This window comes from Ranitomeya variabilis, chromosome 4 (genome assembly GCF_051348905.1).
Source record: "Ranitomeya variabilis isolate aRanVar5 chromosome 4, aRanVar5.hap1, whole genome shotgun sequence".
NCBI classification, from domain to species: Eukaryota; Metazoa; Chordata; class Amphibia; order Anura; family Dendrobatidae; genus Ranitomeya; species Ranitomeya variabilis.
Window position 1 is genome coordinate 86,742,916 of NC_135235.1, and position 20,020 is coordinate 86,762,935.

Here is a 20,020-nt window from a genome sequence, read left to right on the forward strand (position 1 = left end):
TTTACAAATTTTAAACTGCATTTGGCCTACTAGTTTGGTTTGGCCCTACGAACGGTGTCTGCCGCTGCTTGGTGTTGTCCTCCACGGAAAAAAGCTGAGCTTCAATCTTCAGGCTTTCGGCCTATATTTTTAATATGAAACTGCATTTTGCCTACTAGTCTGGTTGGGCCCTACTAAAGGTGTCTGCCGCTCCTTGGTGTTGTCCTCCACTGAACAAAGCTGAGCTTCAATCTTCAGGCTTTCGGCCTATATTTACAAATTTTAAACTGCATTTGGCCTACTAGTTTGGTTGGGGCCTACTAATGGTGTCTGCCACTCCTTGGTGTTCTCCAGGTTTTTTTTCCTGAGCTTCAATCTTCTGGCTTTCGGCCTATATTTTTAATATGAAACTGCATTTGGGATACTAGTTTGGTTGGGCCCTACTAACGGTGTCTGCCGCTCCTTGTTGTTCTCCACTGAACAAAGCTGAGCTTCAATCTTCTGGCTTTTGGCCTTTATTTACAAATTTTAAACTGCATTTGGCCTACTAGTTTGGTTTGGCCCTACGAACGGTGTCCGCCGCTGCTTGGTGTTGTCCTCCACGGAAAAAAGCTGAGCTTCAATCTTCAGGCTTTCGGACTATATTTTTAATATGAAACTGCATTTTGCCTACTAGTCTGGTTGGGCCCTACTAAAGGTGTCTGCCGCTCCTTGGTGTTGTCCTCCACTGAACAAAGCTGAGCTTCAATCTTCAGGCTTTCGGCCTATATTTACAAATTTTAAACTGCATTTGGCCTACTAGTTTGGTTGGGCCCTACTAACGGTGTCTGCCGCTCCTTGGTGTTCTCCTCCACTGAACAAACCTGAGCTTCAATCTTCAGGCTTTCGGCCTATATTTTTAATATGAAACTGCATTTGGCCTACTAGTTTGGTTGGGCCCTACTAAAGGTGTCTGCCGCTCCTAGGTGTTGTCCTCCAAGGAAAAAAGCTCAGCTTCAATCTTCAGGCTTTCGGCCTATATCAGATATTAAACTGCATTTGGCCTTCTTGTTTGGTTGTGCTTACTAACGGTGTCTGCCGCTGCTTGGTGTTGTCCTCCACGGAAAAAAGCTGAGCTTCAATCTTCAGGCTTTCGGCCTATATTTTTAATATGAAACTGCATTTGGCCTACTAGTTTGGTTGGGCCCTACTAACGGTGTCTGCCGCTGCTTGCTTTTCTCCTCCACTGAACAAAGCTGAGCTTCAGTTTTCAGGATTTCAGCCTATATCAGATATTAAACTGCATTTGGCCGACTAGTTTGGTTGGGTCCTACTAACGGTGTCTGCCGCTCTTTGGTGTTCTCCTCCACTGAACAAAGCAGTGCCGCCTGTTTACTCCTGTTACCAATTTTGAACTTTATTTGGCCTACTTTATTATTTGGGCCTACTAACTTTGTCTGCCTCTCATTACAGTTGTCCTCCACTGAACAAAGCAATTCCACCTGGTTGGTCCTGTTACCAATTTTGAACTGCATTTAGCCCACTTTATTATTTGGGCCTATATCGGTGTTTCCTCCTCATCCTGCCCATTGCCCAGACAGTGCTACATGAGTCTGCTGGTACATTGACCCAGACCACTACATTCCCCTTGCACTCTACACAGCCAGAATCTGACCCTGCTGAAAGTCAGGTTCCCCTTCCCGCATACTATACCACCTTACACGGGGACAAAGAGGAAGGTGCAGATGAAAGTGCAGGTTCCTTCATCAGGTGGGGAGGGCATACTCATTGGCGACGTCACTGTCACAGGGCCCCTCATAGTACGCAAAAGTGTCTCTGCCGGTGGGAGGTGCCCCCGCCGTCAAACACAACGCCGTACTTTGAGGGGCTCTGTGCCAGTGCCAATATGAATGAGTGGGCCCCCCTGCTTGCTCAGGATCACAGCACTTGCAGAGTTGAAATACTGACCTCTCCCTGCTCCACCGCCGTGACGTAGTCCGTGTTTCCTGGGCCCACGAAAAACTTGAGCCAGCCCTACCCCCCCACAACTTTAGCCAAATGACCCTCAATTTTCAATGCCTAACTATTATTATAAGGTAAATTAAGATTCACAAGCTTAAGTGACAAGAATTGATGTTTTTGACATTAAAATGGGCACTGTAGGTGTTTTCCTGTCCTCCACTCACTGCCGACTTTGCTTCCTGTTGTGAAATTGGATTTTGGGCTCCCCCGGTGGCCACTGGTGGAATTGAACTTGTGTGCATCATCCCCTCTGTTCACCTGTTCCCATCAGGATGTGGGAGTCGCTATTTAACCTTGCTCCTCTGTCACTTCCATGCCGGTCAACATTGTAATCAGAAGCCTTTCTGTGCATGTTCCTGCTACCAGACAACTTCCAGCTAAGTCGGACTTTTGTCCTTGTTTGTTTTTTGCATTTTGTTCCAGTTCACAGCTGCAGTTTCGTTTCTGTGTCTGGAAAGCTCTTGTGATCTGAAATTGCCACTCTGATGTTATGAGTTAATACTAGAGTCTTAAAGTAATTTCAGGATGGTGTATTGATAGGGTTTTCAGCTGACCATGAAAGTACCCTTTCTGTCTTCCTGCTATCTAGTAAGCGGACCTCGATTTTGCTAAACCTATTTTCATACTACGTTTGTCATTTTCATCTTAAATCACCGCCAATATATGTGGGGGCCTCTGTCTGCCTTTCGGGGAAATTTCTCTAGAGGTGAGCCAGGACTATATTTTCCTCTGCCAGGATTAGTTAGTCCTCCGGCCGGCGCTGGGCGTCTAGGGATAAAACGCAGGCTACGCTACCCGGCTACTGTTAGTTGTGCGGCAGGTTTAGTTCATGGTCAGTTTAAGTTTCCATTCTTCCAAGAGCTAGTTCCTATGTATGCTGGGCTATGTTCTCTTGCCATTGAGAACCATAACAGTTTGACCGGCCCACAAAGGGTTAAATTAATTGGCAGAGAAAGGAGAGAAAAAAGAAGTCTGCTGAAATTTTTTTTTTTTTTTTTTTTTTCCTTCAGTTCTGAGTGTGCTTTCAATTGAATCACTTGCAAGTCTGCCTATATTGCAGCCTTCCTCTCTCTCTCTCCTTCTAATCCTGGAATGGCTCTGTGTTCACCTGTTTAAAATGGATATTCAGAGTTTAGCTGCAGGTTTGAATAATCTCACCACGAAAGTTCAAAATTTACAAGATTTTGTTGTTCATGTTCCTATATCTGAACCTAGAATTCCTTTGCCTGAATTTTTCTCGGGGAATAGATCTTGCTTTCAAAATTTCAAAAATAATTGCAAGTTGTTTTTGTCCCTGAAATCTCGCTCTGCTGGAGATCCTGCTCAGCAGGTCAGGATTGTGATTTCCTTGCTCCGGGGCGACCCTCAAGATTGGGCTTTTGCATTGGCTCCAGGGGATCCTGCGTTGCTCAATGTGGATGCATTTTTTCTGGCCTTGGGGTTGCTTTATGAGGAACCTCATTTAGAGCTTCAGGCGGAAAAAGCCTTGATGTCCCTATCTCAGGGGCAAGATGAAGTTGAAATATACTGCCAAAAATTCCGTAAATGGTCTGTGCTTACTCAGTGGAATGAGTGCGCCCTGGCGGCGAATTTCAGAGAGGGTCTCTCTGATGCCGTTAAGGATGTTATGGTGGGGTTCCCTGTGCCTGCGGGTCTGAATGAGTCCATGACAATGGCTATCCAGATCGATAGACGTCTGCGGGAGCGCAAACCTGTGCACCATTTGGCGGTGTCTACTGAGAAGACGCCAGAGAATATGCAATGTGATAGAATTCTGTCCAGAAGCGAACGGCAGAATTTTAGACGAAAAAATGGGTTGTGCTTTTATTGTGGTGATTCAACTCATGTTATATCAGCATGCTCTAAGCGTACTAAGAAGCTTGATAAGTCAGTTTCAATTGGCACTTTTCAGTCTAAGTTTATTCTATCTGTGACCCTGATTTGTTCTTTATCATCTATTACCGCGGATGCCTATGTCAACTCTGGCGCCGCTTTGAGTCTTATGGATTGGTCCTTTGCCAAACGCTGTGGGTATGATTTAGAGCCTCTTGAAACTCCTATACCTCTGAAGGGGATTGACTCCACCCCATTGGCTAGTAATAAACCACAATACTGGACACAAGTAACTATGCGAATTAATCCGGATCATCAGGAGATTATTCGCTTTCTTGTGCTGTATAATCTACATGATGTGTTGGTGCTTGGATTGCCATGGCTGCAATCTCATAACCCAGTCCTCGACTGGAACGCTATGTCTGTGTTTTAAGCTGGGGATGTAAGGGGATGCATGGGGACGTACCTTTGGTTTCCATTTCGTCATCTATTCCCTCTGAGATTCCTGAATTCTTGTCTGACTATCGTGACGTTTTTGAAGAACCTAAGCTTGGTTCATTACCTCCGCACCGGGAGTGCGATTGTGCCATAGATTTGATTCCGGGTAGTAAATACCCTAAGGGTCGTTTATTTAATCTGTCTGTGCCTGAACATGCTGCTATGCGAGAATATATAAAGGAGTCCTTGGAAAAGGGACATATTCGTCCTTCGTCATCTCCCTTAGGAGCCGGTTTTTTCTTTGTGTCTAAGAAAGATGGCTCTTTGAGGCCTTGTATTGATTATCGGCTTTTGAATAAAATCACGGTTAAATATCAATATCCGTTGCCACTGCTGACTGATTTGTTTGCTCGCATAAAGGGGGCCAAGTGGTTCTCTAAGATAGATCTCCGTGGGGCGTATAATTTGGTGCGAATTAAGCAGGGGGATGAGTGGAAAACCGCATTTAATACGCCCGAGGGCCACTTTGAGTATTTGGTGATGCCTTTTGGCCTTTCAAATGCCCCTTCAGTCTTTCAGTCCTTTATGCATGACATTTTCCGTGATTATTTGGATAAATTTATGATCGTGTATCTGGATGATATTCTGATTTTTTCGGATGACTGGGACTCTCATGTCCAGCAGGTCAGGAGGGTTTTTCAGGTTTTGCGGTCTAATTCCTTGTGTGTGAAGTGTTCTAAGTGCGTTTTTGGGGTTCAAAAGATTTCCTTCTTGGGATACATTTTTTCCCCCTCTTCCATCGAGATGGATCCTGTCAAGGTTCGGGCTATTTGTGATTGGACGCAACCCTCTTCTCTTAAGAGTCTTCAGAAATTTTTGGGCTTTGCTAACTTTTATCGTCGATTTATTGCTGGTTTTTCTGATGTTGTTAAACCATTGACTGATTTGACTAAGAAGGGTGCTGATGTTGCTGATTGGTCCCCTGCTGCTGTGGAGGCCATTCGGGAGCTTAAGCGCCGCTTTTCTTCCGCCCCTGTGTTGCGTCAGCCTGATGTTGCTCTTCCTTTTCAGGTTGAGGTCGACGCTTCTGAAATCGGAGCTGGGGCGGTTTTGTCGCAAAGAAGTTCCGACTGCTCCGTGATGAAACCTTGTGCTTTTTTTTCTCGTAAATTTTCGCCCGCCGAGCGGAATTATGATATTGGGAATCGGGAGCTTTTGGCCATGAAGTGGGCTTTTGAGGAGTGGCGTCATTGGCTTGAGGGGGCTAGACATCAGGTGGTGGTATTGACCGACCACAAAAATTTAATTTATCTTGAGTCCGCCAGACGCCTGAATCCTAGACAGGCGCGCTGGTCGTTGTTTTTCTCTCGGTTTAATTTTGTGGTGTCATACCTACCGGGTTCTAAGAATGTTAAGGCGGATGCCCTTTCTAGGAGTTTTGAGCCTGACTCCCCTGGTAATTCTGAACCTACAAGTATCCTTAAGGATGGAGTGATATTGTCTGCCGTTTCTCCAGACCTGCGGCGGGCCTTGCAGGATTTTCAGGCGGATAGACCTGATCGTTGCCCACCTGGTAGACTGTTTGTTCCTGATGATTGGACCAGTAAAGTCATTTCTGAGGTTCATTCTTCTGCGTTGGCAGGTCATCCTGGAATCTTTGGTACCAGGGATTTGGTGGCAAGGTCCTTCTTGTGGCCTTCCCTGTCACGAGATGTACGAGGCTTTGTGCAGTCTTGTGACGTTTGTGCTCGGGCCAAGCCTTGTTGTTCTCGGGCTAGTGGATTGTTGTTGTTGTCCTTGCCTATCCCAAAGAGGCCTTGGACGCACATCTTGATGGATTTTATTTCGGATCTTCCTGTTTCTCAGAAGATGTCTGTCATCTGGGTGGTGTGTGACCGTTTCTCTAAGATGGTCCATTTGGTTCCCCTGCCTAAGTTGCCTTCTTCTTCCGAGTTGGTTCCTCTGTTTTTTCAAAATGTGGTTCGTTTGCATGGTATTCCGGAGAATATCGTTTCTGACAGAGGAACCCAATTCGTGTCTAGATTTTGGCGGGCATTCTGTGCTAGGATGGGCATAGATTTGTCTTTCTCGTCTGCTTTCCATCCTCAGACTAATGGCCAGACCGAGCGGACAAATCAGACTTTTGAGACATATTTGAGGTGTTTTGTGTCTGCAGATCAGGATGATTGGGTTGCTTTTTTGCCTTTAGCGGAGTTTGCCCTCAATAATCGGGCCAGCTCTGCCACCTTGGTGTCTCCTTTTTTCTGTAATTCGGGGTTTCATCCTCGATTTTCCTCCGGTCAGGTGGAATCTTCGGATTGTCCTGGAGTGGATGCTGTGGTGGAGAGGTTGCATCAGATTTGGGGGCAGGTGGTGGACAATTTGAAGTTGTCCCAGGAGAAGACTCAGCTTTTTGCCAACCGCCGGTGTCGGGTTGGTCCTCGGCTTTGTGTCGGGGACTTGGTGTGGTTGTCTTCTCGTTTTGTCCCTATGAGGGTTTCTTCTCCTAAGTTTAAGCCTCGGTTCATCGGCCCGTACAAGATATTGGAGATTCTTAACCCTGTGTCCTTCCGTTTGGACCTCCCTGCATCTTTTTCTATTCATAATGTTTTTCATCGGTCATTGTTGCGCAGGTATGAGGTACCGGTTGTGCCTTCTGTTGAGCCTCCTGCTCCGGTGTTGGTTGAGGGCGAGTTGGAGTACGTTGTGGAAAAAATCTTGGACTCCCGTGTTTCCAGACGGAAACTCCAGTATCTGGTCAAATGGAAGGGATACGGTCAGGAGGATAATTCTTGGGTGACTGCCTCTGATGTTCATGCCTTCGATCTGGTCCGTGCCTTTCATAGGGCTCATCCTGATCGCCCTGGTGGTTCTGGTGAGGGTTCGGTGCCCCCTCCTTGAGGGGGGGGGTACTGTTGTGAAATTGGATTTTGGGCTCCCCCGGTGGCCACTGGTGGAATTGAACTTGTGTGCATCATCCCCTCTGTTCACCTGTTCCCATCAGGATGTGGGAGTCGCTATTTAACCTTGCTCCTCTGTCACTTCCATGCCGGTCAACATTGTAATCAGAAGCCTTTCTGTGCATGTTCCTGCTACCAGACAACTTCCAGCTAAGTCGGACATTTGTCCTTGTTTGTTTTTTGCATTTTGTTCCAGTTCACAGCTGCAGTTTCGTTTCTGTGTCTGGAAAGCTCTTGTGATCTGAAATTGCCACTCTGATGTTATGAGTTAATACTACAGTCTTAAAGTAATTTCAGGATGGTGTATTGATAGGGTTTTCAGCTGACCATGAAAGTACCCTTTCTGTCTTCCTGCTATCTAGTAAGCGGACCTCGATTTTGCTAAACCTATTTTCATACTACGTTTGTCATTTTCATCTTAAATCACCGCCAATATATGTGGGGGCCTCTGTCTGCCTTTAGGGGAAATTTCTCTAGAGGTGAGCCAGGACTATATTTTCCTCTGCCAGGATTAGTTAGTCCTCCGGCCGGCGCTGGGCGTCTAGGGATAAAACGCAGGCTACGCTACCCGGCTACTGTTAGTTGTGCGGCAGGTTTAGTTCATGGTCAGTTTAAGTTTCCATTCTTCCAAGAGCTAGTTCCTATGTATGCTGGGCTATGTTCTCTTGCCATTGAGAACCATAACAGCTTCCCCATTGACTTACATTGGGTTTCGTGTTTCGGTCGATCCCGACTTTGCGTGATAATCGGCCGATTTCACTCGACTCGACTTTTGACAAAGTCGGGTTTCGCGAAACCCGACTCGATCCTAAAAAAGTAAGTCGCTCAACCCCAATGACAATCTTTATGGTCTTTAGCAAAGTTGTGTTGCTCACAGAGTTACTATGCAGAACAGTTAAAAGACCTGCCAACAGAGAATCCTGTGAGCAACGCCTTCTGGGTAATTACCATAAAAAATTGCATATTTGGAGCACTGAATAGAAAAACCCATTTCTCTAGGACTGTTTGATAGATTTTTATAAAAGAACAGAAAAAATAATTTGCTTGGGGGCAATGGAAATAAAATAAGAACAATAGCTGGACAATTTTGACTTGGTTACACATACTTGTTAAGTGGAATGTGTATATGGGCTTGGATATGTTTTCTACACCTCAAAAACCTCCTTGTATAGTATTATAAGGGTATGTGTCCACGGTCAGTAAACGCTGCTTGTTTGACGCTGCGCAGAGCTGCAGCGTCAAACACGCAGCGTCCAGATGTTCCAGCATAGTGGCATGAAATCCCGTGTCCACTATGCGTGGAAACATGCATCCGACTTCCCTGCGACTCCGGACATGTTGCGCGTCTTTTCAGATCGCAGCATGTCCGTGCTACCTGCGGCGACGCTGCATCGCCGCAAGTAATATCACAGGGCGCTATGCGAGGGTGCGATGATCCCGGATGTGTACAGTTAACACATCCGGCATCATCGCATCCCAGAAAGGGGGCGGGGCTGAGCGCCGAGCGGCTTTGCCGCTCCGGCGGTACCGCCGGCCATCCTGACCGTGGACACGTACCCTAAGACATATCTAATTGATATGAAATATCATTGTTTAACGGTTAAGACCTCAATCCAGCATATATAGTTATGACATTTTCCAATCCTTTGATTATTTGGAACAGAAGCTTTCACACATACACACAGTATTTTTCCATTGAAGATGGAACACGGTCATATACAGCTCTGGCAAAAATTAAGAGACCACTGCAAAATGTTCAGTTTGTCTGATTTTTCTCTTCATAGGTATATTTTTGAGCAAAATGTAACTTTTTCTTTTATTCTATAAACTACTGACAACATGTCTCTGAATTTCCAAGCAATACATTTTGTATTTTTTTTCTGAAAAGGAGAAATGGTCAAAATAAAAAAAAACCTGTGCTTTCAGACCTCAAATAATGCAAATAAAAATAGTTCATAATCATTTAGAAACAACAATACTAATGTTTTAACTCAGGAAGAGTTCAGAAATCAATATTTTGTGGAATAACCATGATTTTTAATCACAGCTTTCATGCGTCTTGACATGCTTTCCACCAGTCTTTCACACTGCTCTTGGCACAAATATTTAAGCAGTTTTTTTTATTTGATGGCTTGTGAGTGACTATCCATCATTCCCTTGATTACATTCCAGAGGTTTTCAATGGGGTTCAGGTCTGGAGATTGGGCTGCCCATGACAGGGTTTTGATGTGGTGGTCTCTTAATTTTTGCCAGAGCTGTATTTAAAACTTTTTAAAAGATTGTCATGTTCTGTCGGGACTAATAAATAAGTAGCACTTTGTAAAATAGAACCTAAAGCATATTGTATTAAGAAAAGATATAGTAGGACATTATTACTTATTAGTTTTCTTTCTTTTATGTCTACATTAAAAAGAGTTTGTAGTTTAGAGTTGCATTTAGCTAGCAAATAGTCCAATATATTATTTAGAAAATTATCTCTTAAATTAAGTTCTCTTGTGCATGTACTGATAATTCTACTTACAGAATTGTTCTGTATTCTACAGATTAACCTTGTGACACAAACACAATAATGTGTCCTTAATGAGCTTCTATGAGCGTCTATTGAAACGCTCAATGGATTGTGGCAAAGAAACAAACACAGTGGTACCCTTATGAGTAAGAGGCAGAAACATGTTTCCAATATAAATGACAATATTTCATGCTGAGCTGTAATTCAAGACAAGTAATACATTTAAAATGCATAAACCTGGCACTTACATTAGTTACAAACATAATACTATAATTCACAATAATACTAAAGCTAGAACAGTAACGACTAGGGTTTAATAGTCACTAATATAATTTAGGAACATTGCTAATGGTTTTAAATCATATACATAATGTATTACAGTAAGTCAATTGCAAACTTAGAAATTATTATTATTATTATTATTATTATTATTATTATTTATTTATATAGCACCATTGATTCCATGGTGCTGTACATGAGAAGTTACAGATATCACTTACAGTAAACAAACTAACAATGACAGACTGATACAGAGGGGCGAGGACACTGCCCTTGCGGGCTTACATTCTGCATGAATTGAATGAAACTTCAATTTTAATAAACCTAAACTTATGTATAAGTGTTGAAAGAATTCATATATTAGTGAATTTACATCTATGGTGCATATGGCTAGGTTTACATATAAAGAAAACACAGTAAGTCTATACTAATATATATATATATATATATATATATATATATATATATATATATATATATATATATATATATAAATATATATATCTATATATATATATACTAGATTATCATCCCTGGTGCCTATAGGCACAGATTGGAGTTTAAAGAGGTGGTACAAAACTAAATTTTATTTCTAAATCTCTATTTGTAACACTATTGTTCAGCAGTCCTGCATGGTTCCTCTTCCCCCTCCATGCAGGAACACTGGCAAATTCACCGCACAAGCACCGTAGCATGGTCCCCGTCTGCCAGCATGTCTCCTCTTGTGCACACCACACTTCCTAGCACCGCGCTTAGTGTGCATGCCTGTGCGCTTCCTTGTTGCTAGTAAAATGCCCCTAGATATCAGCTGGGAGGAATGTAGTATCAGAGTACACCTTCAAGATGGCTTCCAGTCAATATCAAGACTCACTCCCCTTTAAGGAGTTGGCTTTACTAGCCCTGGTTTAGCCAGGGTCCTGAACCTGAATATGTGGTCTTGGTGTGGCCAGTGGTTTCAACGTGCTCCTTTAGGTCCATGGCAGCCAGCACCTGAACCTGCCGTCCTGGTATGTGCGGGGCCAGTGCCGGAACCTGATCTCCTGGTCCATGTGCAGCCAGGGCCTGGACCTGCCCCATTTAGTTCATGTGTGGCCAGTGGCTGGAACCTTGTCTTCCAACACGTTTGTACCCCGTCTGCCAAAACCAGTCTCCGAATCCACCCAGTCTCAACATAGCCTGAATTCATATCAGTAATCCTGTCATTCTGCAGAGGAGCCTGAACTTATTAGTCTGAATGGAGCTCTAGTCCTTAATCAATGTCAGCGAACCTGACTCCTGGGGTCAGCAGCTGCAGTACTGGGTTCTGCCTAGGACTGGTACCTGGCAGCTACCTGCAGCTCAGTTTTTCTCCACCTTTAGAGCTCCAGTGAACAGCAGGTAGCAGCTTAGCTCTGCCTTTCACAGGCAGGCCCGGCCCTCTGCACAGTGGGTCCACGTACTACGTGCGCCACCTGTGGGCGTGACAATATTTAATGTGATACTCTAATTTCTTACATAATTTAATTAAAAATTCCTTATTCTTCCATTACTACTTTAACTGCTTAATTTCTTTTTTTTACTACTTCCTTTGTGAAGGCGCTTTGTTTATGAATCCCAGTGCATCCAGTGATGTCACTTGTGGGGGCTGTGCTGTTCTCAGCTCACTCGTTCTTTTTTTCATTGACAGTGTGCTCTGTTGCCAGCTTGTTCTCTGTTTGCTCATTCTCTTCTTGCAATGTTCATTGACAGTGTGCTCTGTTGCCAGCTTGTCACTTCTGATCAGAACTGGTGAGAGAACTCATTGTTACAGTTCACTGTGACAATATCCTACTGAGCATTCATCGGAAATGACAACCTACTTGTGCTCAGTGGAGGAAGGAGTAGCCCAGACCCTGAAACAGCTGTCTCTGATGACGCTTCTATTTAGGGTTGAGACAGAGGCTGCCACAGTGTCTACAGCTTCTGCCCCTGATGATGACTCATTTGAGTATCCCAGTATCCCTTTGATCATCTCTTCATTTACCATACATATATGCATTTTATGTAATATCTACATTTTTATGCTATAAGTAACAATTATTATACATGTTAATTCACAAAATGTGTAAACCACAAATTCTAATTTTGTTTCTAGCTCTGGACTTCTAATCTTGGCAAAACCTTTAGACAGAGAAAGTACAGACCGCTACATTTTGATCGTGACTGCATCAGATGGCCGGCCTGATGGTGTAAGTTTACTTTCTAAATGTTGATTTTGTATTTAGCCACTCATTTAATTGCATGTAAATAATTCTATGTCTGTGAAAAACATAGATACAGTATATTGCAGCTTTTGATAAAATGCAGAGTAATGAGGATGACTATTAAAATATATTGTTAATTGATAAACTTGATCTTTAAAGTGTAATGCTAAAAAGGTATTTAAACCTAACAGATCATACTTTAACCTGTGATGACAAAAATTGGGAGAATGGCAATCCACTGATCCCTCTTAGGGGATGCAAAGCAATTAAGTTAGCAGCAACAGATAGGTGGCTGTTATGGACCTGGTGGTTAGGAGCACCCGGAATGACCTGATGAGTAAACTAGTAATCAGAACAAGCTCTGGGAAAGTGGGAACTCTACTCCTATCACACACACTAGAAATAGCCGTGGAGCGTACCTAACTCTCCCTAGACGCCTCTTCACAGCCTAAGAGCTAACTACCCCTAAAGATAGAAATAGAAGCCTAACCTTGCCTCAGAGAAATTCCCCAAAGGTAAAGGCAGCCCCCCACATATATTGACTGTGAGTTAAGAGGAAAGTCACAAACACAGGAATGAAACAGGTTTTAGCAGAGGAGGCCAGACTTCACTAAATAGTAAGAGGATAGAAAAGGGAACTATGCGGTCAGCACAAAAGACTACAAAAAAACACGCAGAGTAAGCAAAAAGACTTCCCACACCGACTCACGGTGTGGAGGTGCCACTCTGCACCCCAGAGCTTCTAGCTAGCAAGGGAATATCATGATGGCAAGCTGGACTAGAAATTGGCAGTACTAAGAAATATATTCAGGAAGCAGTAACAACAAATGAACTAGCAAAGACTTAGCTTCTGCTGGAGTAGACAGGTCCTCAGAGAAGTCCAAGAGAGATCTGAACCAATACTGAAACATTGACAGCTGGCATGAAGTAACGATCTGAGTGGAGTTAAATAGGGAAGCCAACATAGCAATAAACGAGAGCAGCTGACAAAGCCAACCTCAGTGACCAGCAGTTCCGCTCAAAGCCACCAGAGGGAGTACAAGAGCAGAACTAACCAAAGTACCATTCATGACCACAGGAGGGAGTCCGAGAATGGAATTCACAACAGGTGGCCATGCTTGCATTCTGCTTTCTCTATTAAAAGCTACACCAGTTAAGAAACACACTGTTAGGGCTGGCGGAACGCACCGAGTAAATATAGGGATAATATTGGTGCTTTCGCAGCCCAGGTTCCACCGTGCAGGAGTGGAACCTGCTGCTAGTAAATGGCGGCACTATATGGCGGTATTACGCCTGAACAGACACAGGTTCTGTCATCCGGTCTGTATAGGAGCGAACTCTGTTGCTTCACAGAGTCGCCGGGATAAAAGATAACGCTGTGCCCTGTTAACCTCACAGACGGTCACAGCTCTCTAATGGAGCAGGTAGCATATAGTGGTCACACAGTCAGCATTTCTCTCCATTTTTGGCAGCACTATCATTCCAAAGATAACTTCCACTTTATTTTTATTTTCTGTGGCCTTGATGACTAGGAGCCACTGTGTACAATGAAGGTCATAAATTGGGACCCCTGTCCTATTAGTGGGAAAGTAAAGCAGTAGTCACATAGTCATTGGGTAATACTATATCTCCTATGCAATTAATATTGCATGGTAAATGTGGCGAATTGCAGAATTCCTTAGAAATATCAACAATTCATTAAGGCACATTACTTTGGTTATAGATTGTCCACTAAAAGCAAACCCTTTAGTCAAGAATAATTTTGAGAACTACATACATCAATAGAGTTGAAATGCAATACCGCATACAACCTGTGGACAAATGGTGTACTATATCCAAAAACACCTTCAGAATTCTGAAAAGTTTCTTAATTTTTCATGATGATTTTTTGTGTGCATTTTTGATTGCTGCAGGTTATTATTGCGCTCTTTCTGCAGTATTTTTCGTCTCTTTTGGGGATTTCATGTTTCAAATAAAACTACTGTGTTTTGAAAACTTCTCATTACTAATCTTTAATAAAACTTTATTGATAAAATCTTGACGCATTAATATCACAGGTGCTTCTTTGATCTACGGATTTGCCTCATCCCATTCAATTCCGAAAATTTGCAAATTAAATGCCAATTTACAGAAGGAGAAATTGACATTACAGATTTCAAAATTGCAACATAGGTTCATTTCCACACTGTAATAAAAACCATGGGAATGATATCTATATAAATCCCATACACTTTGCTGAAACTATAATACACTACCTTTTTTTGCGAGCAAATGAAAAAATGCACCAAATTCTCTTTGTGAGAACTTAGCCTTAAAGATAGTGGAAACCTGTTCACTAGTGTTGAGCGATACTTTCCGATATCGGAAAGTATCGGTATCGGAAAGTATCGGCCGATACCGTCAAAATATCGGATCTAATCCGATACCGATACCCGATCCCAATGCAAGTCAATGGGACGAAAATATCGGAATTAAAATAAACCCTTTATAAACTTGTAGGTTCATTCTACATGAAGGAAAACAACTAAGAATAATGTAGGATGTATTGGGGGACGTGGCGGAGACATTAAAGGCACAGAGGTTTAGCCCAATGTAATAGAATAGCAGGATTTTGGGGGTTTTTTATGACGTTCGGCGGTAGAAAGATTTTGACTATGTTAATTTTTTTTTTTATTTTGTCAGATATTGATGTTTCACTACTTCCACGCCCTTCACCTTCTTTTTTACTTCTCCCACACTTTCTTCTTCATTATCCTCATCATCAGCTTCTTTGACATCAACTTCTTCACCTTATTCATCTTCTTCATCTTCTACCTATTATTTTTTTGGTTACATTGTTCATATTCTTTTTATTTTACTATTATCTTCATCATATTCTACTTCTTCATCATATTCTTATTTGTGACAGGCATTCCCGTAGTTGTTATCTATAAAAGTTTGAAGATTACACCTTCCGTTCTGCCTGTCACAAAAGAGTTACATTTGTCCGCGTTCAGTTTGGCCTGCAGCATCAGGCTTTATCCAGGGGCACCACGAGGAGGAACGGACTCACCCCCATACACTGCTTAGTCTTCTTCTGCTTATAATTTAGATAATATTTTTTGCTCTGATATTTAGTGTTATGCTTAATGTTCTTCTGCTCTTTGTTCTGCAGCCTCTTGTTCTTCTGCTTCTCGGTCTTCCAGGTCGTCGTCGTCTCCAGGGTCGTCGTCTCCGGGGTCGTCGTCATCGGGGTGGTCTTCAGGGTCGTCGTCTCCGGGGTCGTCGTCATCGGGGTGGTCTTCGGGGTCATCGTCTCCAGGGTCGTCGTCATCACAGTGGTTGTCGTCTCTGGTGTCGTCGTCATCTTAGGGGTGGTCTTCCGGGTCATCGTGTTTAGTCTCTTGAACTTGGAAATGTAGCAGAAGGTACAAGAAGGCTGAGAAAATGCCGAGAACCAGCTGATGGAACTGGAACTCGGATGGCTACCCGAAGGTCCAAGAGCCAATGGAACTACCGAGGACCAGCTGACGTTACTGGAACCCGGTTACTAAGCAGGAGGTACCCGTGCCTGAAAGCACTACCAAGGACCACCTGACGTTGGTGGAACTCGGATACCCAGAGGGAGGCACCTAAGCCAAAGGCTCTGCCCGGAACCAGCTGACGGTACTGGAACCAGGATGGGGAGCAGAAGGTACAAGAGCAAAAGACACTGCCGAGAACCAGCTGACGGTGCTGGAACCCGGATGGGTAGCCGAAGGTCCAAGAGCCAATGGAACTACCGAGGACCAGCTGACGTTACTGGAACCCGGTTACTAAGCAGGAGGTACCCGTGCCTGAAAGCACTACCAAGGACCACCTGACGTTGGTGGAACTCGGATACCCAGAGGGAGGCACCTAAGCCAAAGGCTCTGCCCGGAACCAGCTGACGGTACTGGAACCAGGATGGGGAGCAGAAGGTACAAGAGCAAGTGTCTGCGTGGCTTTTGCAGGACACGATGCCGGCTGCACAGCAGGGGAACAGCTGGCGGTGCTGAACCCCACTGACACATTGGCTGGTGTTTTTCTCTGTGCAGCTAGCAGTACCGGGCCCCAACTGGCGGTGTTGGAGCCCGGGGTCAGCAGGAGGAGGAGATGGAGCAGAGTGTAGGCCGAAGCCTGCACTGGCGGCAGCTTTTGGGTCTGTTGTGCCTGCGTGGCAGTTGCAGGACACGTTGCCGGCTGCACAGCAGGGGAACAGCTGGCGGTGCTGAACCCCACTGACACATTGGCTGGTGTTTTTCTCTGTGCAGCTAGCAGTACCGGGCCCCAACTGGCGGTGTTGGAGCCCAGGGCTCTGCAGGGGGAGCAGAGTGTAGGCCGAAGCCTAATTGAACCAATTTCAAAGGTAACCTTTAACCCCCCCTCAGGGGTTACAAAGTAGAAGAGCCACAGCTTATGCAGCAGTAGTGCTGCACAAGTCAAAGGTTGCTCTTTTAATTTCGCTCCTTGCACACGCTGAATGAAACACGTATAACATTTAGCCCTTTAAACAGTCAAACTGTGTTGGAGGCACGAGTTCCCTTTGTAATGAGACGCAGCACAGATGTCAAGAATCCCACCTTGGTGCTGGGTGCAGCCTCCTGAGCGTCGTTATTTGCTGTACAGGAGTCTGCGCTGTCGTGTGATCCCCTGGCCTAGCGCTGTTAGCGCTGCCCATGTTCTGGCATCATTTAATGTCGGCCGGTGCGGTTCGCGATGACCATGAATCCCAGCCCCGCAGTGTCTTAACATTGTTAAAACACTGCGGGGCTGGGATTCAGGGCCTGGCGCAGCACATATGTTCGCCTCTGACACTCGGGTCCTTACACCCGCTTCAGACTGTGCGGCGTCATCTGATCCCTTATCGCATGCCACGGCCATGAAGCCGCACAGTCCGCAGAAGGCGGAAGTAGATGAGGGACAGGCGAACTGATGCACTGATCATGCCCGTCAATCACACCCTCGCAGTCCCAATAAATAAGACAACGAGGGGCGTTGTGTGGGTCAGGGCGGCCGCAGAGGCGCAGGCAGCCAAACAATGATGCCAGAAGACGGGCAGCGCTACCAAGGGGGTTGCAGCGTGTCATTACAAAGGAAAGTCACACCACCGGGACGGTTAAATGGTCACACAGAGGACACATTTTAGACGTGTTTTCAGTTCCACCTGTGCGAGGAGAATACGTTTATGAGCCACCTTGCACACATGCAGCATTACCGCTGTACAAGGTGGCCTTTAAAACGTACAAACGCCTGGGGGAGGGGGGACAGGTTCCCTTCAATTTCAGTTCTTGTGTCTGCGTGGCTTTTGCAGGACACGATGCCAGCTGCACAGCAGGGGAACAGCTGGCGGTGCTGAACCCCACTGACACATTGGCTGGTGTTTTTCTCTGTGCAGCTAGCAGTACCGGGCCCCAACTGGCGGTGTTGGAGCCCGGGGTCAGCAGGAGGAGGAGATGGAGCAGAGTGTAGGCCGAAGCCTGCACTGGCGGCAGCTTTTGGGTCTGTTGTGCCTGCGTGGCAGTTGCAGGACACGTTGCCGGCTGCACAGCAGGGGAACAGCTGGCGGTGCTGAACCCCACTGACACATTGGCTGGTGTTTTTCTCTGTGCAGCTAGCAGTACCGGGCCCCAACTGGCGGTGTTGGAGCCCAGGGCTCTGCAGGGGGAGGAGATGGAGCAGAGTGTAGGCCGAAGCCTGCACTGGCGGCAGCTTTTGGGTCTGTTGTGCCTGCGTGGCAGTTGCAGGACACGTTGCCGGCTGCACAGCAGGGGAACAGCTGGCGGTGCTGAACCCCACTGACACATTGGCTGGTGTTTTTCTCTGTGCAGCTAGCAGTACCGGGCCCCAACTGGTGGTGTTGGAGCCCAGGGCTCTGCAGGGGGAGCAGAGTGTAGGCCGAAGCCTAATTGAACCAATTTCAAAGGTAACCTTTAACCCCCCCCTCAGGGGTTACAAAGTAGAAGAGCCACAGCTTATGCAGCAGTAGTGCTGCACAAGTCAAAGGTTGCTCTTTTAATTTCGCTCCTTGCACACGCTGAATGAAACACGTATAACATTTAGCCCTTTAAACAGTCAAACTGTGTTGGAGGCGCGAGTTCCCTTTGTAATGAGACGCAGCACAGATGTCAAGAATCCCACCTTGGTGCTGGGTGCAGCCTCCTGAGCGTTGTTATTTGCTGTACAGGAGTCTGCGCTGTCGTGTGATCCCCTGGCCTAGCGCTGTTAGCGCTGCCCATGTTCTGGCATCATTTAATGTCGGCCGGTGCGGTTCGCGATGACCATGAATCCCAGCCCCGCAGTGTCTTAACATTGTTAAAACACTGCGGGGCTGGGATTCAGGGCCTGGCGCAGCACATATGTTCGCCTCTGACACTCGGGTCCTTACACCCGCTTCAGACTGTGCGGCGTCATCTGATCCCTTATCGCATGCCACGGCCATGAAGCCGCACAGTCCGCAGAAGGCGGAAGGAGATGAGGGACAGGCGAACTGATGCACTGATCATGCCCGTCAATCACACCCTCGCAGTCCCAATAAATAAGACAACGAGGGGCGTTGTGTGGGTCAGGGCGGCTGCAGAGGCGCAGGCAGCCAAACAATGATGCCAGAAGACGGGCAGCGCTACCAAGGGGGTTGCAGCGTGTCATTACAAAGGAAAGTCACACCACCGGGACGGTTAAATGGTCACACAGAGGACACATTTTAGACGTGTTTTCAGTTCCACCTGTGCGAGGAGAATACGTTTATGAGCCACCTTGCACACATGCAGCATTACCGCTGTACAAGGTGGCCTTTAAAACGTACAAACGCCTGGGGGAGGGGGGACAGGTTCCCTTCAATTTCAGTTCTTGTGTCTGCGTGGCTTTTGCAGGACACGATGCCGGCTGCACAGCAGGGGAACAGCTGGCGGTGCTGAACCCCACTGACACATTGGCTGGTGTTTTTCTCTGTGCAGCTAGCAGTACCGGGCCCCAACTGGCGGTGTTGGAGCCCGGGGTCAGCAGGAGGAGGAGATGGAGCAGAGTGTAGGCCGAAGCCTGCACTGGCGGCAGCTTTTGGGTCTGTTGTGCCTGCGTGGCAGTTGCAGGACACGTTGCCGGCTGCACAGCAGGGGAACAGCTGGCGGTGCTGAACCCCACTGACACATTGGCTGGTGTTTTTCTCTGTGCAGCTAGCAGTACCGGGCCCCAACTGGCGGTGTTGGAGCCCAGGGCTCTGCAGGGGGAGGAGATGGAGCAGAGTGTAGGCCGAAGCCTGCACTGGCGGCAGCTTTTGGGTCTGTTGTGCCTGCGTGGCAGTTGCAGGACACGTTGCCGGCTGCACAGCAGGGGAACAGCTGGCGGTGCTGAACCCCACTGACACATTGGCTGGTGTTTTTCTCTGTGCAGCTAGCAGTACCGGGCCCCAACTGGCGGTGTTGGAGCCCAGGGCTCTGCAGGGGGAGCAGAGTGTAGGCCGAAGCCTAATTGAACCAATTTCAAAGGTAACCTTTAACCCCCCCTCAGGGGTTACAAAGTAGAAGAGCCACAGCTTATGCAGCAGTAGTGCTGCACAAGTCAAAGGTTGCTCTTTTAATTTCGCTCCTTGCACACGCTGAATGAAACACGTATAACATTTAGCCCTTTAAACAGTCAAACTGTGTTGGAGGCGCGAGTTCCCTTTGTAATGAGACGCAGCACAGATGTCAAGAATCCCACCTTGGTGCTGGGTGCAGCCTCCTGAGCGTTGTTATTTGCTGTACAGGAGTCTGCGCTGTCGTGTGATCCCCTGGCCTAGCGCTGTTAGCGCTGCCCATGTTCTG

At 46.1% G+C, this 20,020-nt stretch overlaps 1 protein-coding gene across 2 annotated transcripts in view; it reads left to right on the forward strand.

Moving 5' to 3' along the window:
• The window catches only part of PCDH15 (protocadherin related 15), a 2,374,726-nt gene that overhangs the window by 1,471,628 nt on the left and 883,078 nt on the right, over positions 1-20,020 (forward strand). For both annotated transcript variants that reach the window (XM_077258870.1, XM_077258871.1), the window contains one exon: positions 12,113-12,206. In XM_077258870.1, the coding sequence (XP_077114985.1) occupies positions 12,113-12,206 (94 nt within the window). The remainder of the gene's footprint in view (positions 1-12,112; positions 12,207-20,020) is intronic.